This window comes from Melozone crissalis, unplaced genomic scaffold (genome assembly GCF_028551555.1).
Source record: "Melozone crissalis strain CALT ecotype California unplaced genomic scaffold, PUWL_Pcris_2 ptg000004l_1, whole genome shotgun sequence".
Taxonomy (NCBI): domain Eukaryota; kingdom Metazoa; phylum Chordata; class Aves; order Passeriformes; family Passerellidae; genus Melozone; species Melozone crissalis.
This window is the reverse complement of record NW_026535782.1, coordinates 42,559,358-42,577,583: the sequence shown is the minus strand read 5'-3', so window position 1 is coordinate 42,577,583 and position 18,226 is coordinate 42,559,358. Positions and strand designations below refer to the sequence as shown.

The 18,226-nt window shown below is 55.6% G+C and overlaps 1 protein-coding gene across 1 annotated transcript; it reads left to right on the top strand.

Annotated features, from left to right (window-relative positions):
* Positions 1 to 1,995: 1,995 nt before the first annotated feature.
* TRIOBP (TRIO and F-actin binding protein) lies at positions 1,996 to 16,386 on the top strand. The gene is made up of 14 exons (XM_054275823.1): positions 1,996 to 2,031; positions 5,668 to 5,724; positions 6,070 to 6,138; positions 6,547 to 6,636; positions 8,253 to 8,362; positions 8,812 to 9,367; positions 9,961 to 10,071; positions 12,035 to 12,182; positions 12,681 to 12,792; positions 13,261 to 13,420; positions 13,751 to 13,864; positions 14,158 to 14,244; positions 15,120 to 15,277; positions 15,967 to 16,386. The coding sequence occupies exons 1-13, from the start codon at positions 2,026 to 2,028 to the stop codon at positions 15,273 to 15,275; spliced, it is 1,776 nt and encodes a 591-aa protein (XP_054131798.1). The 5' UTR covers positions 1,996 to 2,025; the 3' UTR covers positions 15,276 to 15,277; positions 15,967 to 16,386.
* The last annotated feature ends 1,840 nt before the right edge of the window (positions 16,387 to 18,226 follow it).

Genomic DNA, 18,226 nt, shown 5'->3' with positions numbered 1-18,226 from the left:
GAGATGCGCACAGCCCTGAGAAGCCATTGGAAACTGACTGGGGGAACAAGAGTCTTCTCATTTACCATGTGAGTAGGGCAGGGGCCAGAGGTGATAGGGACCCTGCAAGGCCTAAAACTGGCAAGCACAGGCTGGGTGGGTCCACTGGTTTGCAAGTCTGTGCACCCTGATTCCCACAGATCCTCTGCTTCTCCAGGGAAACTGTACTGCCTGCCTGGCACTGGGAGGAGGGAAGATGCTTTCTTCCCTGCCTCACGCCAGGAGACAGATGCTCGGATATGGGAAACTGAGGTGAGGACTAAACCCCAATGGCTTCAGCTCCTGCTTTCTCCCCTGCAGCCCCAGCTGGGTGGAAGCACCTTCCCACCACAAAGCAGCACTGGCTCCTCAGGAAGCCCGCAGCCACATTTGAATGCCAGTAAGAAGCACAACAAGGTAGGGGCCAGGCCCTGGGAATTGTGAGGAAGGGCAGCTGCCCTCCTCTGGGGGTCACTGAGGGCAGGACTAGGTCTCCAGCACTTGACCTGAGCAGGTCCAGCGTGGTGCTGCCTTCCCATGATGTCCTAAATGCCGTGCTCATGAGCACTCCCCTTCTCTTTGTCCTTCACCCATTTCTCAGGTGGGGAAACTGAAGCACAGAGCCTTTTTGTAAAGCCAGAGAAGGGCATACAGTAGAACTGGGACTAAAATCTCAGTACAGCTGCTTTCCTTTGCTTTATTGTTGGCCAGTGCTGTGAAGGCACCGAGGGTTTTACAGGGATGAAGTGAGCTTTAGTGGTGTGAAAGAAGATACAGTGTATTGTGTTGGCATTCCTGCAAAGTGGCATTGCAGCAGCTACGGGGGGCTGCGGAAAGTGTTCCAGGAGCCCACGTAGCTGGCAGCCGCACACAAGTTCCTGCCTCTGTCCCACTGTGTGCACATCGCTCATCTCAGCCAGGTCATCCTCTGCTAGGACCTGCCTTTGTTCTTTATACAAGGACAAACTGCAGCCAGGAAAGAGGTTGTCAAAGGCCTCTGAAACTCGAAACGGGTGACATCCTCTCCCTCACTTCCCTGCATCAGGCCAGAGAGGAGCCCAGAGCCCTGAACTCACCCTGTACAACCGGGCCAGATCGCCCCACCTGTGCCAGGTTTCTTCAGCACTGAGCTCTGGCACCTTCCCTTTGCCTTGCAGCAAGAAGCATCACCTTGGTGTGATTGCAAAGTAGAGCTTGGCATTTTGTGATGCACAGCCCCTCTCCCCTTTTCCTTTGGGACTCTCTCTAGCAATTCCCTTTCCTGAGGCCAGCTTGCATGGCTTTCCAGGGGCACTAGGAGTTTCCCCATGACCTCCTACCACCCCTGCCACAAGCCCAGAGAGGTTCAGTTGGTTGGATAAAACCGAGCAGCTCCAGGATCCAAGGCGAGGACTCCATTGTGTGTGCACTGCTGAAAATCCCTGCCTTCGAAAAATCCCAGCCCGAGAGCAAATCCTGCCTGGATAAGGGCTGGGCTCCTGGCAGTCCCGTCCCGGGGCAGCAGCGGCTGAACCCGTCCCTCCCAGGGCTTCACCTCTCCCGGGCCAGCGGGGCGGGAAAGGGACACGGCTCGGCCCCAGCATCGCCCCCGTCCCGTCCCGTCCCGTCCCCAGCGCCCGGGGCCACCGCCCCTTTCCGTGCGGACCGGCGGCCTCGCCCGCCCCGGCGGCTCCATTGGCTGCGGGCGGTCGGGGCGGCGGCGGCGGCTGCCATTGGCCTGTCCGGGTCCTCCCAGGAAGTTCTTGGGGGAGGAAAGAAAAGTTTTTTGGGGTGGTTTTCTTTTTCCCCCCTCCTTTCCTTTTCCTTTTCTTTTTTTTTTCTCTTTGGAAAAAAAAAAAAAAAAAGAAAGAAGGAAAGCGGCGGGCGGGATCGCGGGCGGGCGGCGGAGCGGGCATGGTGGGGCCGTGGGAGCCGCCCGGGCGCTGAAGCCGCCCCGCCGCCCTGGCTGCGAGCGCCCGGCCCCGCCGCGACCCCGGCCCCGGCCCCGCCGGCCGCGGCGCCCCCGCCATGACGGTGAGTCGGGACTCGGGTTCGGGCTCGGCGGGCCGGGGTCGCGGGGACTCCTCCGGAGCCCGGGGACAGCCGGGGCTGGGAGGGGCGGGGGACCCCGGCTGTCAGCCGCCGCCTCCGAGGGTCCCTGGAGCCGCAGCTCCCTGGGGCACTCTGGCCCCCCGACTCGAGGCTGGCGGCTCTTCCTTGGTTCCCTTCGCCATCACCGCCGGGGTCCCCCTGAGCTCCCCGTGGCCGCTCCGGCCCCGGTGGGCACCACCCCACGGCGATAAGCGTGAGCGTGGACCGGGCTGAGGCCAGGCCAGCCCACCGCACCTTTGGCCGCAGTGGGATGCGATATCGGTGTCCCCCCGGGCGTGGGGAGCTCCGGCTCCCTGTGGGAAGCAGATGCGGTTTGGGGCAGGGAGCATCCATCCCACCCCTGGGGCGAGCTCTGCTTGGCACAGCGGCTGCGGCCGCCAGCGCGGTAATGGAGGTGACAGGCTGGGCTGTGCCCGCGGCGCTTCGCACGGCGGCGGTGGGAAAGGGAGAGCCCGTCGTCCGCTGGCTCTTCTCACCGCACGTGTAGGTTCGTGCTCCAGGAGCATGTGTGCTCCAGGCTGGGAGTGATTTTGCTTTCACCCAGCTGAGCTGGAGCGGTTTTGCTTTGTGTTTTGGCCTGGGGCCCACGCCTTATGAAGTGGGTTCCCTTTTTAGAGGAGAGGAGACATTGTGTTTTCCGGGAGGCTTGAGAGCCCCTTGCACCATCTCCCGGAGGTGGGAGCAAGCAGTGCCTCAGAACCTGCATTGCTGAGGAGATTTTGGGAGAAGCAGGAGGCAAGGTGGTGACAAAGGCTGGTGATGAAAGGACACACCTGACTATCCTGCTTGGACACTGAGCTTTCTCAGCTTCCCGCAGCCTCTTCTCCTCCACTTCTCCATCCTGGCGCCTCAGTACCACCCGGGAGCAATTCCTTTGCTCCCACCCTGTCCCTTTTCCTTCTTTGGTGTTTACATTCTTCGGATACTTACAGACTGTTATCACCTTCCCTGTAGCCCTTCTTCAACCAGAGCAGGCAGCTGCCGCTCCTTAACCTGCTGTTACAAGCCAGTCTTTCCAGAAATCACTTATGTCCCCAGCTACCTGAGACCCCCTCCAGTGCCTTTACCTGGCCAGCTGTGGAGCTGAAAGTAAAACTCTGATGGGTATGGATGCAACTGCGCAAAATCACTGCCACCACCTCCCAAGCCATCCCCAGCCCCGAGTGCAGGGCCGTGTGTTTTGCCGGGGGTGCATCCTGCCACATCATTGCATCTCTGGCACCCGGATCTCTCCCAGCAGCTCGGCTTTCCTGGATGTTTCCTCCTCCCACTGCTGGGCCATTTCCTCTGGATGAGGGGTTCTATTTGAGCCCCACACTCTTCTCTGAGCTTTTTATGCTGGGGGAGGAAACTGGATTTGCTTGTGGGGAAGGGAAGAAAAGTGGCTTTAAGCACTTTGTGTATCAACTGAGGCCTCTACTTATGGTACTGACCCCGCTGTGACAAGAATAGTTCCAAGACAATTCTATAGAGCTGCAGCTTCGTGTCTAAGGCTGGCAGGGAAAGCAGAAACCCTGTGCAGTTTGTCTGCTTGGGAAAAGCCCTCCAGGGGAATTTTCTGGCCCCAGCACTGCACTGAGGGCAGCAGTTTTGGCAGGACTTTGTGGCAATTTTTCCAGCAGCATGCATCCTGTTAATATTAATTATTTTGGCACCTAATGGTTTGGGATTGTAAATCCTCAATAAGATGAGACCCAGCTGATCTGTACAGCAGCCCCACTGTCTCCCTATATTGTTTTTCTGCCTCCATGGAGCCTGCCCATCTCTCTCTCTTCTGTTGAGTGCACGTGCGTCCCAGGAGGGGGGTGGTTGTACTTTGATGTTTTGTCTCCTTTCCTTCCCTCTCACCACTCTGAATTCAGGGCTGGAGCTTAAGTCACCGGACTGGAGGGAATAACGGGAAAAAGGGTGGAGCTGCTGCCGCAGAGAAAGAATTAATTTTTGGGGTGCTTTCTCAGGGCAGCAGCGGAGCCACCACAAATCTGGGTTGATGGGGGTGCATTAATCCCCCTTGTCTCCTAGGTGCCAGCAGTGCCTGTCACCTCAGCAGGAGGTGAGGTTTGGGAGCCCCCCATGTCCTTTCGCTCTGGTTTCCCTCCCTTCCCAGGGAGCCCAGGACTGCCGGATGCTTCTGGCCAGGCCTGAAGCTGAAGCAGGCGGTGACCTCCCCTTGGCAGGACTCCTTGCTCCTGCTTGAGCCAATAGCCAGAGCGCCAGGGTGGGCCGGCACACACTCTGCTCCTGCCGCCCCATAACCTTGGGTGTAACCCACGAGCAGCAGCTCAGGGAGATGAAAGCAGGGACAGGCTGGGCCTGGCTGGACAGCCAGGGAGCTGGGCTTGTGGGGCAGCTGTGGCTGGCCACTGGGCTTGTTCAGGGCGTGTGGAGCGGCCATCGGCTGCTGAGCCACCTCCTTCTCTCCAGCTCCATCTCAGCTGGTGGTTGTGACATGTGGGGACTGCTGGTGGCTTCCACAGGACTGGCAGGTCTGGTGCTGGACCTCTGGGAAGTCCAGCTCTGGTACCATCACTTCTCCAACACTGTCCTTGCCTGCTTCGGCTGTCTGAGAGAGGGCAGGTTGGCAAACTGACTTCCATGGGAGAAGAGGCGTTTGACTGAATTCTTTGATGGTGCAACTTCCTGGGAGCTGGCAGGGGTGGGAGGAGGGACCAGCTCGAGCCTGTTTGGCTGAGGGCAAAGCTAGGGAGAGAGGTTCCCCTGAGTCAGCTCTCTGGTGCTCCACCTTGGGAAGAAGATAAACTGGTTGGGATGCTGCAGCAGCAACGTGAGGTTAGGAGGAGGCAGAGAGTACATGGAAACTTTGTGGCACAGGGTAATCTGGGTGAAATTCTCTTCATCCTTATCTTCTGTAGCTGTGGCTGGGCAGAGGGCAGACTCTGTAGTGGGAGGGAGCAGACAGCTGGGTAAGAGAAAAACTGTCAGAATCTCAGAAAGGGTTGAACATTGGAGGGAGAGGGGAGAGGATCAGGCACTGACTTCATCTCTACCCTGGGGCACATTGTTTAAAGTCAACGTGTTTTCACAGCTGTTGAATTGCCTCCTATAGGTTTTTGGTGAGAGCTGAGCTACTATGTTTTTAATAAATGATTGGTGGTGAAGTTACCAGAGGGACGTAGCTCTGGGGCATGGACAGCCAGGGTTGGGACAAGGCGTGTCTGGTTCTTTGCGGCTTTGTCTCCATCTCTGAGGCAAGCCTCATTGGTGGTGGTGGAGCACTCCCTTCTGCCCACTCTCTTTGTCCCTGCCTCCCCCTCTCTGAATAAATACCTCTGAGGCACCTTGTGGAAACCTCTTTGCTGCATATTTTCCTTTACTTTTTTTAAACCTCTTCCCTTATCTCCTGCTTCCTCTTACAGGACTGACTGCTGCTGAGAGCTATGCCCAGTTTTCTTTTGCCATAGGGTTGCATAGCCCCATGAGTTTCCTAAAAGGCTATTCCCATTTTTGTTCTGCCACAGGAGACTCACCTTCCACCCCTGGCATGGAAAGCCCTTTTGTGGGTCACTCCAAGACAGTAATTCTCTGGTTTTTTTCCAGCCGGATCTTCTCAATTTCAAGAAGGGATGGATGTCCATCCTGGACGAGTCCGGAGAGGTAAGCCTGAGACGAGAGTCTTCCTCTTCCCCTATCCCCTGCTGCTGGAGAGCCCTGGTGAGCCAGCTGATTTCCTTCCTCCTTGTTTACTGAGGTCTCTCCTGCTGGGAAAGGCAGTGGGAAACATTTGGGAGGTGCCTTGCTCGGTGTGTGGACGCAGAGGTTCATCGAGCACCTCTCTCCCAGCTGAGGGTCACGAGGGGGATCTGGGAGGGAGGAGGGGGAAGAGAAGGCCGAGAGGCCATAGTGCAGAGCGTCCCTCCTTGTTCCTACACTTTCCCTGGTAACTGCCTGTCCATTTCCCTCCTGTCTTTTCCCTTCCCTCCCCCTGCCCGACGCCTGCAGTGGAAGAAACACTGGTTTGTGCTGACCGACTCGAGCCTGAGGTATTACCGGGACTCGAACGCAGAGGAGGTAAGCGTGGCCAGCCTTCACCAGCCCTTTCTTCCTTCCTGGCCAGGGGCAGAGGAGCTCAGCTCTGGCATGACCAGGGACAAGCAGCGGCACCATATCCTCCTGAGGGATGGCTGAGGTGCCAAGCTGCTCTTTGCCAAGGGGTGATGAAGAGGATGAAGGCAGGGTGGCAAAGTCTGGGGGATCTGTCAGTGGTGGGAGGTGGGGAGAAGGGCTGGTCCTGTGGCTGGGTATGTGGGATGCTCTCCATCTATCCATGCTGCTGGCAGCCGTTGGGTTAGAACAGGCCATGCTGTGCTGGGGAACTGAGCTGAGCCTGGCTCCCAGGGAGCTGTGGGGTGAAGGCAGAGGTGGCCTTTCTCAAAGCTGCCTGTGCGCTGATGTCCCAGCGGGTGGCTGTGCTTGCAGGCTGATGACCTTGATGGAGAAATCGACCTGCGCTCCTGCACGGATGTGACGGAGTTCGCGGTGCAGCGCAACTACGGCTTCCAGATCCACGTGAGTGCCGGAGCCGCAGCACCCAGGGGCACGGGGGGACGTGTGCTCCTGCCGGTGCCGCCATGCTGAGAGGCAGTTCGTACAGATCCTGTGCCAGCTTGGTGGCCCAAGGTTGTTTTATTGGCTCATGGGTGACAGTGCTCTGGGGCATCAGGGCTGCCTGCCTGCAAAGGAAGGAAGGAGGAGGAGGCGGCTTTGCAGGACTGGCTGAAGGCTGTACTGGAGGCAGTCCAGGAGCCAAGCTCAATGCCAGGAGTGTCTGAGTGACATGGTGGCCAAGGCAACTTTCCCACAGCTGCAGGGGGGTGGTGAGCACTGCAGATCTCGATGTAACCTGGCTGACCATGCTCTAAGTGACAACCCGTACCCTGGATCCAGCCCCAGTACAGTTCTGTCCTTGGATATTTGTTGTAGCAGCAGGAGATGGCTGCTGAGACAGCATGAGAAATTATATCTCTGTGGGTGTGCAGGGATGGGCACTTCATGGTCTGGGTTTCCCTGTGCCCTGCTGCTGTACACCCGTGCTGGCAGCTGAGCATCTATTGTACAAAGTCTCTGGAAGAGCTGGGAGTCTTCAGCTTGGAGAAAGGATCTTGTGTGTATCTCTCTATCTAAAAATACCCAATGTGGGTTGGGCAAAAAAGAAGGAGCCAGACTTTTCTTAGTGGTCCCCAGCGACAGGGCAAAAGGCAATGGACACCAGCTTGAACACAGGAGATTCCACCTCGAAATCTAAAGAACTTTTTTATCTGTGAGGAAGGTAAAACAGTGACCACAGAGATTGTGGAGATCTCCTTAGAGATATAAAACCCCAGCTGAATACAGGCTAAGACCAAGCTGCTGTAGCTGACCCTGCTTGCAGGAGTGTTGGACTGCTTGGTCTGCAGCTGGATTGAACCAGTGCATGTTTGGCCCAGTATAGTAGATATTTTTGCCCATGACGAAAGAGGAAGAATGATGAGGATGATCATTCTTAAGCCCATCTTATCAGAGGGCTAATTAATTACTTTATTATACTATATTATTCTATACTATATTACGCTATATTACATTACATCTAAACTGAATCTGCCAAGCACTTAATTGCACTCCACTGCACTGAATCTCGTGACTGTCAGTTGACAGTCCCGACACACACACCTGGATTCAGTTGGTCAGTGAATCAAAACACTCACGGCAGAATCTAATTATCAATTCCTTTCAGGTAAACAATTTTCTACTTTGTATTCTACTGGTGAACGACACAGGAGTAGTAAATGAGATAAGAATTGTTTTTTCTTTCTCTGAGGTTCAGAGAATGTGAAACCTAGAAATATTCTTGGGAAGAATTGTGTCTTGCTTTTCTTTGTGAAGAGAAATGTAACTACAGCCCAGTGTGCCAGCAATGTTTCTTTTGCCTTTGCTTGGAGATGGTGTCATGAAGGATCCCCCTCAAGCACCCCTCCCAGCTCTCCTCTCCCATCCCTCCACCTCTCCCCAAGAGCCTGAGACAGAGGGTGGCCTTTCTAAGAGCCCAGCACTGCTGTATGCGAGTGGCTGTGGGTCTCAGGGAGCAGGAGGGAGCTGCTGCACATCCACTGGGTGATGAGAGTGCCTCTGTCACCTCCCTGTTGCAGACAAAGGATGCCGTCTTCACCCTGTCAGCGATGACCTCTGGCATCCGGCGCAACTGGATCGAGGCCCTGCGGAAGAATGTGCGCCCAGTCAGTGCTCCAGACGTCACCAAGTAAGAGCTGTCCAGTGCTGCTTGTCCTCTTCTCCCTTGCTGTCCCTCTACCCTGACTGGCAGGGGCAAGGAAGGCCCCTTTGGAAATGTCACTGCTACCAGAGCAGCCCTGCCCTCTGCTCCTTCTGGAAGTGGTTTGGTTACACCAGCCAGTGACAGGGGTTGAGAACCTGATGGCTCCCTTTCTTGTACCTCCTTTTTGCCTCACCACATAAGTTTAGATTGGTTTCTCCACCAGCCTAGCTGGAGCCAGGGTGGATCCTTGCTGCCTGGTGGAGAAATCCATTTTCCTGGGGGATGGGATGCTACAGGCCCAGCTCTGCACTCAGGGTGAGGTTTTGTAAGGATGGGCTGAGTGAGGGTCTGAGCCTTGAGCAGTTGGCAGTGCCTCTGCTGGCATCCTTTCCCACACGGTGCCTCTCCCTCACCAGTTCCCGCTCTGCTTCCAGGCTCCCTGACTGTGACAAGGAGAACTTCCGTAACTGCGTTCCCCAGAAAGGCTCGCTCCGGACGGAGGAGCAGCAGCGGCCGGGCTCGGGCTCCGAGGGGAACTCCAAGGGCAGTCCCTGGAAGGCGGATGGGCAGCGCCATGCCTTTGACTATGTGGAGCTGTCTCCCTTGCCACAAGAGCCTGGAAGTCAGGGGTCCCTGCAGAGGACGAAAGGGAGCCTGAAGATCTCGGAGCGAGCTCCCAGGTATGAGGAGCTGGAGCGGGATCTGGCCATCCGATCGGAGGAGAGGAGGAGGTGGTTCGAGAGCCCCGATGGCAGGGTCCCCAACAGCAATGGCCCGGCAGGAGACCCTGCCCGCAGGGCCGGGGAGCAGGACCTCCCCACCCCCCCGCTTTCGGAGGAACAACGCATCCGTCTGAACGAGGAGATAGAGAAGAAGTGGCTGGAGCTGGAGCACCTGCCCTTGAAGGACTTGCGGCGGGTGCCCTTGACAACACTGCTGAACCAGAGCAAGGAGGGCCAGGGAGACACCAATGAGGCGCTGAAAAAGGAGGTAAGAGCATCCCTCCTCTCTGAAATCTCTGGGATTCTGGTGGCCCCTAATGCGGTACTTGGCTACAGGAGGCTCTGCAGAAGAGCCTCCTGCAGAGGTACAGGGAGATGTCAGTTCTTTCTGGCTCCTCGAGTGCATGGAAGCTTTTGGAACTTGGTAATGCAAGGCTAGAGGCCTGCTCTCAAGACACCTAGAGCATGTTTTAGTCCAGGATAATTTATTTGGTGGCCCTACTTGTGTGGAATCTATGCTTCCTGTGAGTACATTCACAGCCTTTCTTCTCTGGCTATTCCCAAGCCTTCAAGCTCTTCACCTGCCAGCCTTTGAAAGGAGCCCTGCTGTGGTGGTATTCTCCAGCATGGATCCACCTCTGAAAGCTGGGATGTCTCCTCCCTTCCTTACTGGCACTAACCAGGCTGGGGCTGGCTTTGCCAGTGTGGTCTCTTGGCAGGCTGCTGGGGAAGCAGAGGCCTCCACTGACTGTGTGTTGTCCTCCCCATCCCTAAGCCCAGGGTTTGGATGTGGCACGTTGGTCAGGCCATGGCACTTCTCCACCCTTGGCTGAACATCTTTCTCTGTCCTCCCTGGCACAGATCCAGTCACTGCGGGCACAGCTGGAGTCCTGCCGGGCCAGAAACGAGAGCCTTCGGGAGGCAGCAAAATCCCAGGGGGACAGCCAAGTGCCCCGAGGGTACATCTCACAGGTGAGCAGAGTGCCAGACCCGGGGCTCGGGGGGTCACTCCCAGTACCAAACTGGGAAATTCTGGCACACAGCTTACTGCCGAGCAGGTATCGCTAATCATTGGGTTGCCATGGTGACCCTAACTGGGCCCATTTGTAATCAATGTTAATTACATAAAGGCTGGTGCATGTTGCCTGGCCTTAAAGGGGCCAGGGTTATAAAGGGGGAGAAGGATAATTTGGGGAGAGGTGCAGGATCTGTGTCCCTCTTTGCATGTGAGCACAGTGCTGTCCTGGGCCGTGGGGGTGAGCCATCCCCAGCTCAGGAGTGGGTCAGCAGTTTCCTGATGAGCCTCTGGTGGCTGGTGCTCACCACATGTGGTTCTTGCTAACTGGGGCTCCCACGTGTCTCATTAAAAGCCGTCAGTTCAGTCAGTCCCTGGGGACAGCCCGAGCCCTGAAGGTCACTTTGACAGCACAGTCCATTCGTTTGCTGGGGCAGCACGTGGGAGAGCCAGCAAAGCAGAATTTGCTCATGCTTCATCCTCTCACTTCTCTTTGTTTGTTTATTTTCCCCTCTCAGGGGCTGATCCAAAGCAAGCAGGGTCACATCCCGCAGGGATTTCCTGTGTTCAGGCTGCTGTTTGACCATAGAGTGGGATTTTCAGGATGGGCCTTATGTGTTGGAAGATACCGGGGCAGAGGGGATTGGCAGGGCAGGAAACTGGGGCTGGTGAAATCTGTTCCACAGGGTTGGCTGTACCCAACAGAGATAAAGAAACCCAGAAGCCTTGTAGCACCCAGGCCAGACAGCCCTTACCAGTCTCTGTGTTATCATGATTTAATATTTACAGCTTACAGGCCTCTTTATGGTCAAAAAAAAGAGCAAAACCAGTGGGGAGGAATTTCCTTATCTTCCTAATAACTTGGCTCAAAAAGCCAGCATTTCACATCTGAGGCCAAACTTGGCCTTTCCCCAAAGGATTTGCTCTCTGTCTGCCAAGGGTTGCAGCTGGTCCCTGCAGAGATCACCAAATTGATTCCTCACCTTTTCCTCTGTTGTTCTGTGAAGCTTCCTAGCTTCCCTCATCACAGTAGAGAGGAGTAGCCAGGAAGGGTTTGCATTCACACAACACGTTCCAGCGTCTTTTGTATGAGCCTTAGTCCTCAGTGGGGAAGGAATGGGACAGCAAGGAGTTGTTGGGGGATGTGATGATGTCTTAGCTCTCTGCTGATGTCCTTGAGGCCCAGGCTATTAATCATCATGGCACAGTTTGTTGGTGAGCAAACCCTTCCTGAGAGGCTCAGGGAGACATTGCCAGAATCTAGAGGGGGAGTGAAGGCATAGTGCCAAGGTGGGAACCCCTTTGCTTTGCTCTAACCCGAGTTAATCATAGCACTCAGCATAGAAAGGACCATCCCTTTGGTCTCAGAGCCATCAGAAAGGAGGGAGAGCTGTGTGAGGAGGATCCCTAACCATTAGGCTGTGGGGAGGGCTCTTTGACAGCCTCCATCATGTCACAGGGTAGTGCAGGGTGTCACTTTTCAGGAGAGGAGGCTCGGTTTTCATTGATTCCAGGGGATGTGCTTCATTTAAAAGGCAGATACTGAGATGCAGTTCCCACTGTTGATCTCTTCCAGCCAGGCAGTGCAGCCCTGTGTAGGGTTGGGACTGTGGTGTTGGGCATGTTATACCCAGCTCTTGGACCAAGAGGGATGTTGCTCTCTTGCTGCATTAGTTTTAAGAGCTAGAGGAACATTCTTCCTCTATAAAGCACAAAGGGGTGTTGCAAGATGTGTGTCCCTGTAAAATGGTTGTGTTCATGATTAAAGTGCCACCTCACTTTCAGAAGGAAGAGACCCTCCTGGGAAGTAGTCTCACTTCTTTCACAATGTCCCTGGACTTGCAGCCAGGTGCCTGTCCTTGCCCAAGCCCTTCCTCCTTCTCTCCTGGTCTCTCTCACCTCCTTTCCTCCTCACACCAGGAGGCCTGTGAGCGCAGCCTGGCTGAGATGGAGTCATCCCACCAGCAAGTGATGGAGGAGCTGCAGAGGCACCACCAGCGGGAGCTGGAGCGGCTGCGGCAGGAGAAGGAGCGGCTCCTGGCAGAGGAGGCAGCAGCAACAGCAGCAGGTAGGAGCAGACACCAAGCTGTGCCTCTGCTCAGCTGGGTCCCTCCTGCCTCTCCCCAAATGCCTTTTGCCAGAAGCCAGACATCCCAGTCATCTGCAGCCGCACTGCTGACTGTACTGGAGTGAGGCTGGCGCTCCTTGGAGCACGAGCTCTGGTGCTTCTCGCTCCTGTGGCACTGGTGGAGATGGGGTGGTAAAGAACCTGAAGGAGATGGGGTCATGCCTCTGGATGGGTGGGAGGGGACCAGCACTTTATTGTAGATGGGCAAGGCAGAAGTAGTAGAGAGCTCCCAGAGTGCCCTGTGTTAGTCCTCTTGACAGCATGATTATCCTGGAGTGTGGAGATGGTGAGGATAGCCTGAGGGAAGAAGGGAAGAGGAGGAATCTGCAGAGACAGATCTGGGAACCTGCAGTGGAGAGAGCTTAGCCAGTTCTCCAGTGTGTTTTCCATGAGGCTGGCACAGCCTGATCCCCCATTTCTCACTGTCCCCCCCTGCAGCCATTGAGGCACTGAAGAAAGCCCACCGGGAGGAGATGAATAAGGAGCTGGGCAGGACACGGAGCTTCCAGCAGTGCAGCTCGCTCCCAGAAGCCCTCCAGAAGCAGCACCAGTAAGAAAGCATCTCTCTCACTCCCCTTGGCCGATGATGCCGCCTCGTGCCGCTGTCACCACGCTCCATCTGCAGCTCTAGTCCTGAGCTTTTCCTCCTGCCACTTCCCCAGCTCCCTCCTCAGGGCTAGTGGGTGCCCGGTAGTGGCTGCAGCTGTAGGGAAGGGAAGTTTGTCCCCTGCTTGGCTCTTTTCCCTGTATCACCTCCCTCATACCTATAGTTATTTCCCCTCTATTTTCTTTATGGAAAGCTCCTCCATTTCTTCTGCGTGGCTTGGAGTTCCAAGAAGCACCCCGCTCATGTGCAGGAGTGTGGGAATTGAAGCTCAGGTTCACAGGGAACATTGTCCTGTGAATGACTAATGACTGATGTGGGCAGAGGCTGGCCATGGCAGGGGGGACGGCAGTGCCAGGGGCCAGGAGCTGGCAAGGGGTTTGGGGCAGCAATGAGCTGGTGCCTCTTTGGCAGGTTGGACGTGGAGTCGCTGAAGCGGGAACTGCAGGTGCTTTCTGAGCAGTATTCCCAAAAGTGCCTGGAAATCGGGGAGCTCACCCAGAAGGCAGAAGAGCGGGAGCAGATATTGGAGCGCTGTCAGCGGGAGGGGAAGGACCTCCTCCAGAAAAATCAGGCAAGAGAAGGGCTTTCCTGCCAGCAGAGAGAAGCATTGGAGATGTTCCTCCTTCACACAACACAGCCCCTCTGTTAAAACTCCCCTATTTGTTCATATTTCTTCCCTTCTGAGATTTTATCATCAGAAAGAAAAAGATTAAGAGTTAGAGGCCATCTTAACTGTGGCATTAAATATGGCGAGTGTACTCTGCTGGATGTAGATGCTGCCATTGCCTGTGGTTACAACATGGCCTCCAGGCTGAGCAAGGGCTGCCATGGCGATGGAATGGTCAGGACAGCGAGAGTTCTGTGCCATGGCTGCTCTGACGTCTTTTGGCTTTGCCTGCAGGAGCTGCAGACGCGCCTCTCGGATGAGATCGGGAAGCTGCGAAGCTTTATTTCATCGCGGGGCTCTGGGGACCGCGCCTCGCACAACAACGAGCGCAGCTCCTGCGAGCTGGAGGTGCGGGATCCCCTGGCTGCCCCCTGCCTCCATCCCCGCCTGTCCCGGGGCTCTTCTCCTCTTGACGGCTTTGGCTTGGAGCAAGCGGGAGGGGGTGATGGATGGAGCGGTGCAGGAAGCAGAACGTGGGGCTCCCCTCCGCTGCTCTCTCCGGCTGCTTGCGCCGTTTCCTGCCCCAGCCCTTCTGGCCCTTCCTTCCTCTCCCACCGCTGCGCTTGCGCCGGGGCCTGCCGGCCTTTCCGAGGCGGTGGCTCTTGAGTCACCTCTGGTTCCTCTCCCCCCTCTCTGCCCAGGTGCTGCTGCGGGTGAAGGAGAATGAGCTCCAGTACGTCAAGAAGGAGGTGCAGTGCCTCCGGGAGGAGCTGCAGATGATGCAGAAGGTCGGTGTTTTCTGGGAGCAATTGGGAAAGAGCAGGAGAGGGAAGGCAGGGAAGCAGCAGGGCTGCATATCAGCAGGCTCTGGCTGGGTTTGGTGGGATGCTCGAGACAAACTCTCCTGTTGCCTGTGCTGCTTGTTCTTGCTGACCGCAGAGCACAGAGCAGCTCCAATAGCAGAGACTGGCATAGGCTGACCTTGTACGAGGGAGGAGTCACAGAGCTGCTGGTTTTCCCAGATGTATGCACACATGAGCATGGGCAAGACAGGGGGCCGCCTTCGGCAAGTGGGAAACCTGGATGAAGGCTGCCTGGCATTCTGCTTCCCCTAGTTGTCCCTTCTCTGAGTGGATGGGTTCCCTTGGGCACTGTTACTGGGTATGCTGCTCCCTCCACTGGCAGCAGCTCTTTCAGAGGAATTTTCAAAGGCTCCTGCCAGAGGGGAACCTGAAAGAGGCTTTGGACTTCAGTGATGCTCCAGGAGTTTATAACTTACTCACATAAGTTTTTGGCCATATAAGGAGCTGCACCCACCTCTCTCAGTGGTCTGCATTCCTGGTGGGGCTATGTTTCCCATGTGGCTGCCCCACATGCACACAAGCCATGTTAAAGCCCACATTACCTCCTCGACCTGGTGCTGTACATCCCTGCTGCTGTGGGACCAGTGTCTCTGCGTTCTTCCCTGGCCTGGTGTTTGCAAAGTGGTACCTCCATGCTCCTCTTCTGAATGGTTTTTGCCTGGCCCAAATTGGGATGGGCTTCAAACCCAGAGCTAGCTCTCCCCTCCTCACCTGCTGGCTCTTCTGCTGGGCTCACCTTGCTGCCACCCTCCCTAAAATCAGCCCTGCAACCTGCCTGACCCCTCTCCCTCCCCTGGCAGGACAAGAGATTTGCCTCAGGGAAATACCAAGACGTGTATGCAGAGCTGAATCACATTAAGGTGCGCTCGGAGCGCGAGATCGAGCAGCTGAAGGAGCACCTGCGCCTGGCCATGGCGGCTCTGCAGGAGAAGGAGTCGCTGTGCAACAGCAAGTAACGGTGAGCCTGGGCACGCTCTGGGGGCAGGTGGCTGACACTGGCTGCTGCAGGCACGTGGAAGCTGCCAGTTTCTCCTGCTCCACTCACTTTGGAAATTTTAGGCTTAAACTCATCCTTCTCTGCTTCTCGCATCCTCTTGGCCTGCACTGATGGCCCTCCTGCTGTCCCTGATGCTCTCCCGAGGGCTCCAGCCCCCTTTTCATGGTGCTCTTGATGCAGCCAGCACCAATCACTCCTCAACCAGGATGCCTGTGGGAGCCTGGCCAATGCTGGCCTTCGTCCCGTGGCTTGGGTGACAGCGTGGGTGGTTACTGTGCAGGCACTGTGCAGGCAGTGTTTCTGCTCCCTTCACCTTTGAAGTGGTTTCCCTATCGCAGCACGATAGTTGTAGCTCTGCATCAAAGCAGGCCCGACTAGACCCAGCCCTTCTCCCAGACTCACCTGCAGGCATCTCTGCCACAGATGGGGGGAGCAGTGGGACAGGAATGAGGGCATCCTGTTGTCCAGAGTGCTTCTGCTTCCTGCTTGTACTGGGCTCACCCTGCTCCACCAGCGCTTGCTGATGGGTGCTGAGGTGAGTGGGGATGCAGCAGGACACCAGACAGCCGCCTCCCCAGGGAGCTGAAGGGAGGGCATGTCTGCACTCACTGCACTCTTTCTTAACCATGTCTGCTTTTGTCTCTCTCTAGGTCTGCTCTACATTCGTTATCTGTTATTGTTTTGTATTTGCTCCATTCCTCACTCGTGGGGAGAGGGAGGTTGAATCCCCATCCGTTGCCACCTTGGCGAGGAATCCCACACACCCCCAACCTCCTCACTCCCCTCCCAAAGCTTTTTTGATGAACCCTTTTTGCCTGCATACCTGAGCACGTTGTTTGGACTGGCTCCTTACATGCACCTTCCTCAGGATTTTATATGTGAAAATTATATTTTATAGAGGAATTTTTTTCCCCATGGAAAGGAGGGGAGGAGGAGGAGGAAAACTTTTACTACATCACCGGCATTTTTCTAACCTGAAAAAGAGAGCCTGGTTTTTCCCCCTTTCCTAGCTCCATTTCCCCTGGCCACACACAGCCACCTTTGGCACATATTCCCTCTCTTCCAAACGTCTCCACGGTCCCACCGTGCTCCCCCTCCCCGTGCCGCCCCCGGGACCTGCGGAGAAGGCACACAAGCCATAGGGGGAGCCGCTGGGGCTGTCTGCCGCGGGTGTGCTTGCCCGAGGCGGCTGAAAGAGGACACCTTGGCAAGAGTCCACATGACCGAGCTCTCTCTCCGTGGCTGCCCTTTTGGCTCCTGCAAGAACCTGCATTGACAGGAGCCCGGAGCCGCGGGGCTTCTCCTTTCTGGGGAAGAGGAGCTGTGAGGCTGCTACTGCACCCGCCCGAGCCAACCTCCCCAGGGTGACAGCTGCTGCTGCTCCGCTGTGCCCTTCAACTTTTAACTTAATAAAGTCTTCCCCTTTCGCTGAGAAAAATGTGTTCCTTGAGAAGTCTTGCCATGTGGCCCCAATCCAGTGGTGAGGGCTCTGTGTGTGTGTGCGTGTGTGTGTGTAATTTTCTTTGAGGTTTTAGTGTATAGTGACCAGTTGCTTCCTTTCTTCAGGATTTGGTGAGGGAAAGCAACAGGAGCCCCCCTGGCCAGAGAGTGAGAGGAGCCTTGCAATGCTGTTATCCAGCAGTTTGCCCCATCTTTGGCTTTGAGGGAGAAAATAATGTGCTTCACTGCACTGCTCCCAAAATTCCACATGGACCCTGAGCCTCATGGAGTGAGAGCTAAGCCTAGGCTGCATTAGTAAATCCAGCATTGGAAGGGTACATGGCACTGCAATTGCTGGCAGACTAAACAGTATATAGCGATCCTGGGGAGATGACAGAGATCATAAATGCTTTCCTCCTCCTGTTTTTTGTGTGAAGCGTGTTGCTTTTATGTCAGGATGGAGGAGCTGGTGGTGATTACTACTTATTCAGCCCCATCCCAATATAAATAGGAGCTGTTGTTCTACAAAGAGATCTAATTGTGGTCACATGCTGGGGCTGGAGGCAGCATCTGAAGAAGGAAAGACAAAAGGGGTCAGGAAGGATTCTTGGATGGAGGTGACATTGATGTGTTGGCTGAGAGACTGGAGTACTGTGAGACCTGGGGATGGAAGCAGGGTGTAAGAATGCAGTGGCAGCTGAAATGAGGGGTATTAGGGTGGCACTCTTTTGCTCTTGGTATTGGTATCTCCTAGGGCAAAAGGCTGCAGGCCTGCCCTTCCCTTGGGGAGGGCTGCAGGGACTACTTTCCCTAGGAAAGGCAGATCACTTTGTTAGTCACAAATTCTGGTAAAATTGGGTTGCAGATTTTAGTCATGTGCACAAGACCCTTGGGCAACCCAGTGGATGGTGCAAGAGTCCAAGCAATGAGCTCAGCTCCCTGCTACGCCTGTCAAGCACCAGGGCTTGCTGTTGATGGTTTTTGGCTTCCTGTCTCTGGCCTAGAAACCCTTCTGTCCCTGTGCTGCCCACGGTCCAGGCTTTTCCCTCTGCCTCCCAGCAGGACATGGCCATTGTCATCGAGTTTGGAAAGGGGCGAGCATTTAGGGGATTTGTCCATGGGATGGCAAGAGGTGAACGAACAGCTCAGGGCAGCTGTTTTCAGGCTGCAGAGCTTGGTCTTGCCATGGAGATTTATAGGAGCCAAAAGAGGAGGAGAAAAAAGGGTTCAGGACACAGTGTGTTTTTTAGAAAAAATAGCCACTCAAACAACAGTCTGTGTAGTTGTACCTACTCCTGGGGGAGGAAACTCCCAAAAGTGGGGACTGGGGGCAAGCAGAGGGTAAGCAAGGGGTGAACTGCACACTGCTCTTTGCACAGTGCTCAGCAGCCTGCTGACCCCTCTCTTCCCCGAAGAGTTTGGTATCTTGTGTTTGGGTTGGTTTGTTGGGGTGTTGTGTTGTTTTTTTCT